This window comes from Microplitis mediator, chromosome 3 (assembly GCF_029852145.1).
Source record: "Microplitis mediator isolate UGA2020A chromosome 3, iyMicMedi2.1, whole genome shotgun sequence".
Lineage (NCBI taxonomy): Eukaryota > Metazoa > Arthropoda > Insecta > Hymenoptera > Braconidae > Microplitis > Microplitis mediator.
The window spans coordinates 2,567,316-2,580,091 of NC_079971.1; the positions used below are offsets into that span (position 1 = coordinate 2,567,316).

The 12,776-nt window shown below is 27.3% G+C and overlaps 1 protein-coding gene across 1 annotated transcript; it reads left to right on the forward strand.

Moving 5' to 3' along the window:
- Window positions 1-4,594: 4,594 nt before the first annotated feature.
- LOC130665202 (uncharacterized) lies at window positions 4,595-6,941 on the forward strand. The gene is made up of 4 exons (XM_057465508.1): window positions 4,595-4,943; window positions 5,015-5,510; window positions 5,599-6,514; window positions 6,821-6,941. Exons 1-4 carry the CDS (start codon window positions 4,830-4,832, stop codon window positions 6,939-6,941), a joined length of 1,647 nt encoding a protein of 548 aa, XP_057321491.1. The 5' UTR covers window positions 4,595-4,829.
- The last annotated feature ends 5,835 nt before the right edge of the window (window positions 6,942-12,776 follow it).

Sequence of the window (12,776 nt, forward strand, 5' to 3'; positions counted from 1 at the left end):
ATTTCTTTTAAAATGAAGGTTCCAAAGAGCAAAGTTGGATAGAGAAGCCAAGTAATTTTTCGCAGCGTGTCCTAAATTAGATGCGTGCATCTACTTTATCGTACTTCGGTGATTCAACATTTAAAAAAATTCCTATAGCTTAGATAGACCCCAAATTAGCCATTTTCGTTTATTTCCTTCGAAATAAAAGCTTCAACGTCAAAAAAGTATAGAGCAGACAAGTAGTTTCTCGCGGCGGGTCCTAAACTTGATGCGTGCATCTACTTTATCCTATTTCAGCGATTCAATATTTAAAAAAAATACCTATGACTTAAATTGATCCCAAATCAGCCATTTTCGTTTATTTCCTTCGAAATAAAAGCTTCAAAGTCAAAAAAGTATAGAGCAAACAAGTAGTTTTTCGCGGCGGGTCCTAGACTTGATACTACTCTGATTAAAAACTCCGATTGAAACCGATGAAAATACAAAATATATATATTATTTTCCGATTGAATTTCAATCGGATATATTAATCATATATGTATAAGCAATATTAGTTGATAATCAATAATAATATTCGACTTCAGCAATAAATATGAATAAGTTTACAAAACAATGGACACTTCCAATCCGACTCAAGCAAAAATAGCATAAAATATCGCATGTTATAGGTCCAAAAAGTGGCAAATCTGGTACGGGTTCTTTCCAGAATTCACCTCTAGCTATGTTGTGTCACACGAAAACAAGTGAAAATCTCAGCGCCTCAGCACAGCGCGACCCGTCAAATTCTGGAATTAACCCATGCCATAACTTGTCACTTCTCAGACTTATATCATAAATAACTAATATATTGATAGCAATATATTTTCCTCGACTGTGATATTAAAATTCGGGTTTCGGGTCAAAATTTATAGGATTGTCCTACAAACATAGTCGTACGTCAATCTCATATTTTACGATTTTTCATATTAATAAAATTTATTTTTTAATTTATTGCCAAAATACGAAAGCTGAAACTTTCTTTCAACGCATGCTCTTCTTTGAATTTTTAAAAACAAATTTAAAAATTACTTTTTTATGAATTAATGCAAAATTAAAGAATTGATGATTATTTGTAACAGTCAAATCTTTTATTATTAAACATCTGAACTGAGATAAATATTGGAATAGTTTTCGTTCCGTTAGAAAAAAAATGTTAAATAAATGACGTGATTAATGAAAAGTAACATGTGCAATAGTACTGCTGCAATAATAAATTACTGATATAGAAAAAATAATCAAGTGCACAGAAAGGCGAGAATTCGATTAAGAGTAAGCAATAAATTTTCTTCTTTGTAACGAGATATCATCTCATAAACTTTTTTTTTACATTAATAATTATTTACTTATCGAAAATTTATTATGTCACAATTATTTATTTTTTTTAACTTTCCGCAATGGAAATTGAAAATTTTCAGAAAAAAAAAATGATTGATTTGGAAATAATTTTCCCTATGAAAAAACAATATATGGTTAAAATATATAAAATCATATATGTTTGCAACAGAATAATATATGATATATTAAATTGTATATTATAACAAATCATATAGAGATTTTGGCCGATTTAATATAAAATTATATACAGTAGTAAATATATGTATTCCATATATGTTACTTATGTTTTTTATATTAAGCTATATATACATTTACATTTACCTTATAATATATTGTGTTGATACATTTCTTTTGATATTCAAAAAATATAAAATTTTTATATGAAATGAAATATATGGTAGCATATAATTTATATGACGTATGGCACCATGTATTTTCTTTGTTATATTTAAGCATATATTTTATTCGGTGTATGTATATATGTACATGGGTATATATATTCACATCAAATTAACTAATTTTGAAAATTTTAACTGCAATTTAAAGAGTATATTTAAATTTAGATTTAACCCGTATGAAAAAACAATATATGGTTAAAATATATTAATTCTTATATGTTTGCAACAAAAAAATATATGATATATTACATTGTATATTATAAGAAATCATATAGAGATTTTGGCCATTTTAATATAAAATTATATACAGTAGTAAATATATGTATTCCATATATGTAACTTATATGTTTTTTATATTAAGCTATATATACATTTACATTTACCTTATAATATATTGTGTTGATATATTTCTTTTGATATTCAAAAAATATAAAATTTTTATATGAAATGAAGTATATGGTAGCATATAATTTATATTATATATGGCATTATATATTTTCTTTGTTATATTTAAGCATATATTTTATTCGGTGTATGTATATATGTACATGGGTATATATATTCACATCAAATTAACTAATTTTGAAAACTTTAACTGCAATTTAAAAAGTATATTAAAATTTAGATCTAATTTAATTGGAGTTGGTCATACGAATAAGAAAGTTTTTTTTTCCATACACAATATAAATATATGTTTTTATATATGATCAGAATATATTTTTCGTATATGATAGAAATATATATTCTTATGTATGTTAAAAATATAGTTTTCGTATATGACAAGAATATATATTTTCATATATGATGAAAATATATTTTTTGTATATGATTGGCATATATATTTTATATATGCTAAACATATACGGACTCGTATATGATGAATATTATATTTTTTAATATAAAAAAAAATGTATCAGAAAATATAATTAAATTGGCCACGTATATTTTCTGATATTTATCATATATTTTTACATATATTTTGACCATATATGTTATTTTCATATGGGTTTGGAACCCGAGTTTCTACAAGATGGAGATTTTATCTCTGAAAGATTTTCAATTTTCTTATTGGGAAGTTAAAAATACGTAAAACTAATTATAAATTTCATCACTTAGATAATTATTTACTTTCATCCCATCAATCAAATAAAAAAAAAAAATAACAAACTATTTAGCGGCAGTTAAAATTGCATATGATGACAATCTCACGTATTGAAGATTAAAGCTGATAAATATAACATAAATATACTAACATGCACGTCATACATTACATTACATTATTAACTCTCATACATATGTAAAACAAACATATTATTTGTTCATGTGTTGTTATATGAGTATTTTATACCAAAGTAAAGTGTATGAAAAAGAACACATGTGTTCGCTAAAGTACACCGTCATCGTCTACAAATGACAACTGTTGCTTACAAAAAATTGCATTTATTATTATTACTATTTGTTTTTCATACAGTTGAAAAATTTAGTGCTATAAATTTCAAAAAATATATATAATAACATGGAATATTGTTAATTTACGATTATTCTAACGAAGATCACTAACTTTTGAAATTACAAAAAAAAAAAAAAAATAGTATATTACATTATAAGGGCAGAAAGTTTGAAATTCCGGGCTTTCAAACTTCTGCCCGTATGGTGTCTACTATTTTTCAAATTATTTACGATGAATCTTATTGCATATTATTGTTTTTATCATTTTTATCATGATCACATGAATAGCAAAAATTGTTGCCTATATTCTTATGAAATGCGCAGTCTTCATATATATATCAGCATAAACACAATTAGCGACTTCTGACTGACGGCAGTAGGGACAAGCGCTGCAGTTTCGGTGCGCATGAAAAAAATTTTTGCTCCCACTGTTACAGATGGCGTGCGTTTAATTCTACAGTGCATAAATCTTAGACTTTCTGCCTCGAAATTGATGCCGAAGATACGTACTTTCGACCGAGGCATGAAGAAAAAAAATTTCTGTCAATTTTCAACTCTTAATTTTGACCCAATTTTGAAATGGAGAATACGTATACTTTATACCGCTAATGATTTAGCTATTTTTTTGACTAAGTAAATTTTGATGCAAAAATTGGAAACTTGGCACATATATTCCTTTTGATTATAATTTATAAGGTGCAAGTTAATAACACGAATTTTTTAGATACTCAATTTTCGGATGTATGATTCATGAAAAATTCTACTTTATAATCGATTTTCGGAATTTTTATTCAATGAGGTAGAATCAACATACTTCTGTAAAATCACCCTGCAGAATTATGTCGATTCTACGTCATTTAATTAAAATTCCGAAAAGTGAGTTAATAGTAGAATTGTTTATTAATCATAATCCGAAAATTGAGTATCTAAGAAAATCGTGTTACCAACTTACACCTTATAGATTATAATAAAAGGAATATATGTGCCAAGTTTCCAATTTTTGTATCAGAATTTACTAAGTCAAAAAAATAACTAAATCATTAACAGTATAAAATACACGTATTTTCCGTTTGAACCTTTAGCTGCCGTGTGGGCCAGATTAATATTGAAAGTAAGGGCTGTGAATTGACATTAATTTTTTTTTATTTATTTGAAACCGATTTAGAATTATCGTGAAAAAAAATTCAAAAATAACCAAAATGAAGACCACCTTAATATATATAAATACATATATTTTGATATTGTTGAACTATTGATTGAAATAATTACATAGATGACAATTTACCCTTGCTACTGTTATATTTAATAAAATTTCTTCCTTTCCCCTAAAGAACAAATATGTAGCAACAAAGTATGAAACACGCATTCATTTCAGTAAAAGCTGTAGTATGCAACAATCGATTGGTATTAAAAATTCAAAAGTTATTATAATAAGTGAAATGAATATTTTCTTTATTATTGCACATAGCAGGTCAGTTGCAAATATTTTTCTGGCGTGATCAGACGTATTTCCTATACGATACTTCATTGAATTTAGCAATATTTTAAATAATTATTTTACTTCAATAATAGAAAGTAAAATTAAAAATTAGTCAACCTGAATCTGTTGAATTATATTTATTTTCAATGCATTTAAAACAAATCATAGTGATATTTTTATTAGTTAAAGTGACGAGTGGTAAAATAAAACTTTACGATTCACCTCTGGAAGATTCAGCGATCGATTTCTATCGTCAAGTGGTAATTAAATTTTTTTTTATTTATTATTAATTATTATTGATTTCATTCTATAATTAATCTCTTATCAACAGAGACAATTTCTCGACTTATGTTTCACTGAAAATTTGAATCCTGTTGTCATTACTGAAGATTTGTATGACGATATTTACAAAATTCCATGGGAAACAATAAATCCGCCTACAATAATAATCAACGAAAATTTTAAACCCAAAGAAATCCAAGTGCACAATCCATCTTATCCGACGTACGTTTTGTCGGTTACTAACTCAATTGAAAATTTAAAAACACTTCTCATTAAATTAAAATCGACAAGTGTCTGGAGTATTGAATCCTTGTATTTTATTGTCGGCAACTCTTGTGAAAATGCTAGCGAAACATTCAAAATATTGTGGAAAATGGATTTGTTGAAATCATTCTTCTTATGCCATGAATCAAGTAATAGTAGTCTAATAATTTATAATTACAACCCATTCACGAGTTTCGCACCATATCCATGGAAAAAGGTTGCAACAAATGACAAAGCTAGTAACAATAAATGGACAATATATAACCAGCTTTTCTTTAATGGTAAAAATTTACTATTTTTTTTATTAAATCTAAGCCTTAATACTTTTTCATATGTTTCGAAATGAACAGTATTGATTTTTGGTTACAGATAATAAAATTTGCCACAATATTTCATTTGACAAGACAAAAATTTTAGACGGCCATGATGTAAAAACTACGTTTTTTTGGAAATTACGAAATACAACTACCGATGATGTAATTTATTCTGGAAATACATCTATTTACTTCTTGCCCAGTAAAATATTTCCGCATTTGGATACTTTATATCCTTTTTTAAACATTACACCAGTAAGGTATGTCCTTCATCCTAAAGTTGCCGACGATGCAATTAAACAGGGATATTTAAAGGTATTAGCTGATGGTAATTATGATATTAACAATAACCGATGGCACATTTTAAATACAAATTATACACATTCAGATATTATGACTCAGTATTATGAAGTTACATTTTCAATAGTAACCCAAAAAAGAAGTTTTATTTCAATAGCCAATGAGATAGCCAATAATTATAGTCTTGAAATACTGATATTATCAACGGTAGTGTTATTACTAATTTCGATAATAATAATAATAATTAATAATTTTGACTTTGCACGATCGTTTTTGGATGTTCTTAGTTTGTCACTGAATATGGGAATACTCACGCCTCTCGATAGGTTATCGATGCGTATTACTTTCTTTACCGGATTTTTTTTTATTTTTTCGATGAGTTCAGAAATTCAAGGTCAAATATCGACATTATTGTCAGGACCTTCAACTCATAATATTGATACGTTACAAAATTTGTATGATCATAACTATCACGTGTACTATGATCAAGAATTACATGAGGATATGATTAGTCAAAATATATGGGTAACTGACGATGATAAGAAATATTTACATCCATGTGGTTATGTGTGTTTATATGAACGTACAAATAATCTTAGAATCAATTCCACAATCGCCTGCATTTATCAAACTGATTTACAATTAAAATTTATGAAACCTTTACCAAATGTGTACTTATCAAAAAATCCTGTTTTCACAAAATATTATGCCTACTGGACGCGCAAGAACTGGGCGTTGAAAAAAAAATTTGATGAAATCGGTCTAACTTCATTCGAGACGGGTTTTATAAATCGTTTGAATAGAAAAATTAATAATCGTTTAAGAAAAATTAAAAAAATTGAAAGGATTAAAAGAAATAGACAGTATGATCAGATCGTAAACGAAGATTTGAAATATACTTATATAATGGTCGGTGTTACTATAATCACGGCTTTATTAGTTTTCGGTGTCGAATTAATGTTGCGAAAATTGTTTAGACCTAAGAGACCTGTACACCGACCTATACCTAATCGTATACCAATAAAAATGAAAAAAAGACTAGTATTTCCTAAAAGACGAATCGTTTCTGTCATTAGACGAATGCGACGTCGTAATTAAATAGTGATTAATTTTTTTTTTGCTATTGTTCGTTTTGATTCAACAAATATTTGAAAACTTTTCACACACTTCGCACGACAAAATGATTTATTAGCTTTATGAAAATGATTATTTAAAAATTCCCGCTCGGGAAAATGGCAAAGTTATCAAATTGATAAATTTTCGAGTAGAGATCATTAAAATTTTTGTGATTAAATTAACTTGTTTAATTGTGTGATAACTTTATTCTAATTAAATGTATATTTTATCATAAGATTTCGAATGATTACAAAACATCCTTCTGTTTTTGTCATATAATTCTAATTCTCTCAATTGAGATTTTTAAAAATTTGAAAAGACAAAAATATAGAGGAAGCCCTACTGCGTGTTCACCAAATTTACTCAGCAGTTTATTATTATTTATATATTTTTACATACATTCGTATTTTATTTAATGAAATTTATACTTTAACCAATAACTTTGTGTAATAAGTTATGTATTTATTGTACAAAATATTGTGTCAATTTCTGACAGTATTAATAATATCAATTATTGAGTTTTGTATTGAGTAAATAAAAAAATTAAACTATTTATCAATTTTAATTATTTTATACTATGAAATAAACTATAGTGTTTTTTTTTCACTAATATATTTACTGTATATTTATTGATAACATATTGAAGAAATATAGTCAAATCTGGTCGGATGAGATTATATCTGGTCCAGATACCGAATTTCGACCTGATTATAACTGGATGTAATTATATCTGTAAAGTTATCAAAATTTAGAGTGATTATAAAGCACCCTCAGCGCTTTCGTGCTTGAGGTGTTCAAAAAAATTTTGCAAATAAAATTTCATTTGATCAGAATTCGCTATATCATATGAGACCTAATTTTTTTCTTACGGGTCGTTGAATGTTTTTAAAACATCTTATAAATATATTTTTTAATTTTTTACTAATCTCGTCTAGCTGTTAAATATATTTATGTATATAATAGAGTTGTGAAGCTGCAGTGGATAGAGTAATTAATGTTGGGTGAAATAGGTAATTATCAGTCCGGTGGAATTAATCGCAGACCATTTGGCCAGTAGGTGATATGGAATAAAATTATTTGATTAAGGTAACGGGTACTCTTTTAAATTATCAAAAAATCCTTATTAAAAATATTCCTTTAGAAAATTTAATTGCGAAGGAAATTACGAAATGTGATTAAACGACTTGTCAGGTAGAGAATAATTATTCCTTTAGTGCAATCGTAGTAGTGGTTGTAGAAGTGTTGACTTTGAAAGCCTTTGCCGAAAGTTTTATTTTTAAATCTTCAGGTACACTTTTTTCGAAAAGTTGTACAGATAATATTATTTTTGAAATTTAAGATAAAAATATGAAGAATATCCTTCGGCTGTTAATTTTAAAAATTCTCGCTCGAAACAAAACGGCGATTAAGAACACGAGAAATTTACAAGTTAAACTTGAATCTTCCGAGCTCTGTACAAATAATTTAAAATAAAAATATCGAAACTTGTTAAGTCTGCGAGGTCAACGAACTCTTAGCTAATTTTTTAAGCCCAAACAGAAGTCTCCAGCTATTTTAGTTTGCAAAAAAAAAAGTGTACCGGAAGTGAGTAGCGCGAACATTGAATAAATGAATTTGAATACTAATCCAAACTATCATTAAATCCAAATTATCGCACAGCACTAAGCCACCATTTAAAATACCCTCAAATTAATAGTCTTTTGAATGCATATATTTTTATTTTCATTCAATTATGCAACAGCAAAATAATGAACAGTATTTCAAACATAATCTATAGTCGAAAACCAGCTTCTTTACACTTTTAACTATTCTTATTTTCATCATAATTTTGACTTTAGTTAATGTAAATTCCCTTTTTATGCCATGTAAGGATCTAATTTTTCTCAATAAAATTCTTATCTCTCCAGTACCAAGTAATAAATCAATAAAAAGCGCTAAGACCTGGACATTACGATTTACGTAGTAAATAATTTCTAAATAATTAATTTTATACATATATATGTCATATATTTCTATTGCTTAGTTTTATATTTAAAAACATATATTTTCTTTTCTTATTTTTATCTCAAACTCTCTGCAAAAAAATGTAGATATATGTATTGGTATATATTTGAGGAAAGTAAAATAATTGAGTGAAAATTTTTCCAAGTGGAAGGTATAGAAATTCAAGTAGAAACTGCATGTAAACAGTAATCACGAGCAAGCAGATTTTTCCCGTTGAACTTATCTCAGGTGTTGAACAAGCTGCTTTGAAAGTTTTTTTTTTCTTTGCTTCTAAAATATTCATGTGAAGCTGTGCAGTAAAAATATATGAATACATAAAAAAATGAATGTAGAAAAATCGACAATTATTATTATTATTTTTATTATCATTAATATTATAAAATAGTCGAATAAAAAAAACCGTCCATAAAGCACACCTGCGCTTTCGCGCTTGAGGTGTGCAATAAAACTAAAAAATAGTCAAACGAAAATGAGATAATTTGATATTTTTTGAAAATAACCAAATATATTAATATTTATTAAAGATATGCAAATAGTGTTAGAATCGAGTAGGATCAAATATTGCTGTTGAAATCGCATAATTCAAATTTTTGAACACTTCTTATTTTTTAAAAAATTATAAGAGACCTTTTTTGTAGAGCGTGTAATTTTCTACGATAATATGTTTGGTTGTGCCAATCCTTTGATCAGTTGGTGACTTATAAAATTCCAAGCTTCAAAAAAAATTTTGTCCATGTTACTGAAACAGGAAATTTTCTTTAGGCGAGCGCTAGCTCTGTAATTGAATTAGAAGACTCTATTCAGTGGCTGAATTTTTTGTTTGTTTCACGGAACAAAATTTTCGCATGGGACCGATACAAAAAAATATCGATTTTATTTGGCGCATTCTAATATATATAGGGGAGAGGGGGACAGAGTGGACCCTTTAAGGAAAATAATTATAATATCAATTTTTTTACGCGTTTACTTCTTTTTAGACCCTTGATACTTATCTTCACGTTACTATGCTGCGTCCATTAAGATTTAAAAATCAAAAATTAGGGGCAAAGTGGGCCCTCCAAAAAACTTCGTAATTTTATTATCTTTAACTTTCTTAATAAATTATATTTAATGAACAGTTTTGTTGGTCTATTTTAGCCCTCATTATATAAGAAATTTCGATAAGCTTATTATCCGTCCGAATTTATTGGCGTATAGAAAATTTTAAGGGGCCTACTTTGCCCCCAGGGGCCCACTTTTCCCACTCTTCCCCTACATATGTAGATACACAGTAAAAAAGGATCCGTCAAAATCAACACATATCGTGTGTAAAACGAACGTTTTACACTTATTTATGTGTTATTTTGACATGTTGTGAGTGTTAAAAAATGTTACATACGCATATGTTAAAAGTAAAAATTTTTCAAGAATTCTTTTGTGATGGTCGAGATTATTTTTAACATATTTTGTGTGTTGATTTGACAGTAACATATAAAAAGTGTTACTTTCGAATAAAATAACATTTTTATGTGTTAAAAAATCAATCGATTGCGACAGTTCACAAAAAAAAAGTACTGTGACAAACATACGTTTTTTTTTACACTTTGACGATTCGTTTTTTACTGTGTATATATTAGGGTGGGTTGAAAAGAAACTTTTCTTTGTTTTTCTTAGCATGGGGGTAGAATTTGTACCTTATAAAAAAAAAATTTTTTCAAGAAAAAAAAAATTTTTTTACTCAACATTTTGAGGTGGCCCACTCGTTTTTAAAATAAATAATTGATCAAACGGGGTCGTCCCAACGAAAAATATTACATGGTGTTCTAGAATCTGTAGGGTGTCCCCTTGAAAGCTAATTGAAAGTCAGGAGTTGAAAAAATTTTTTTCCTATTATTTTTGTAATTTACGTAAAAAATTCAAAAATGAAAAGCATTTTCTTTTGAATTAAAATTAAAGTGAAGTAAAAAAAAATCACATTCGACAATTATTAGATGTTTTCCACGATTTTGGACAAAAAAAAATTTTTTTCGTCGGAGCTACCCCGTTTATTCAATTATTTATTTAAAAAACGAGTGGGCCACCTCAAAATATTGAGTAAAAAAATTTTTTTTTTCTTGAAAAATTTTTTTTTTTACAAGGTACAAATTCTACCCCCATGCTAAGAAAAAAAAAAAAAAGTTTTTTTTCAACCCACCCTAGTATATATGTTATATTATTCAGATCGAATGGCTGGGAAGTATAACATAACAATTAATTTAAAAAGTAGTGTTTACTGTCGGATGAAAAAAAATTTGTGGTTTTGTTCGATAAGGTTTTATAGCCAGTGAAAAATCTTTTGTCGTTTGTGGTGATACTGATACATCGAGTGGAACAATAGTCAACTAATACGCAGCGAATCGATGTACTATTATATATGTTTTGTTATATACTTTATATAGTAGATACGTATGTGATACTAAATACTAAATGTCGTCGAGTTGGTTCTGGTCTAAGTCCAGACTATTATTTTTTCAGTTCTTTCAAACTGGTTTTTTTATTTCTGTACAGACGATAATGACGAGAGCACTCATTGTTGTGTTTTATTGTTTTTGTTTTATTTCAGTACCTATACAATTATGCATAATGGAAAAATTATATTCTGTCACAGTTTTTTTTAAATTTACACAGTCAATTATTCTTTAATACATTTTTTTTAGTCATAAAATTAATTTTTTCATAAATTGTCACACTATTAATTGTTTCCTCATATAAAATACTTATAAAATCTACTAAGTGTCTATCTCATATTTTATGAGTTTAATATAAAAAAATCAAGCGCAAAATAAGACACCAGTTTGGGGAAAAATTTTCTAATGTTCTAAAATTTTTATTTACACTGAATAAAAAAAAAAAATTCTGAATTATTCCAAGAGCTACACACAAATTTTATGTATTTGTGTTATAAAATTATTCGGTTAAATTTTTTGTATTGATTTTCAACACAGAAATCTGTTAATTCAACAAACCGTTTGTGTTATTTTATACGCTGAAAAAAAAATGCTAACTATCACCATCTTGTAATAGGAAATGATTACCATCTGAATGTGATAATCATTATCATGCTTATATGCTAACTATTTGTTTCTCATATGGTAATAATTACTATTGCCGATAGTAATAGTTACCATCCAGATAGTGATATTTCTTATGTCGAAAAAATTTTTGAATTTAGCCTTCTAAAATAGTAACGATTCTCATCAGGGATAAGAATGATTACCGTCTAAATAAAAATGCTTACCATCTCCGATAGTAATAGTTAACATAAAAGCATGACAATGATCATCACATACAGATGGTAATCATTCGCTATTACAAGATGGTGATAGTTAGCATTTTTTTTCCAACGTGATACTTTAACAGATTTTTTGTGTTAAATGATAAGAAATTCTGCAATGTAACAAATTTCTTGTGTTATTCGAAAATTAACACAAAATTTGTGTTGTTTAGCTAAACACCCGCGCGTTTCTTCACTACTGTAACCAACCAAATCATTGTACACGGAAAGAAAATTATAGCAGCGGTTCCCATAATTTTGTGAAATTTTTTCCTATACCATCATAGGAACTATTCCCATAAATTATAAGAACCATTCCCATAATATTATGGGAATGGTTCCTATAATAGTATGGGAACTATTCCCATAATATTATGGGAATGATTCCCATAATGCAATTGGAATGGTTCCCATACCATTATGGGAACGGTTCCCATACTATTATGGGAACCATTCCCATATCATTATGAGAACCATTCCTATAATATTATGGGAATGGTTCCCATATTATCATGAAAAAA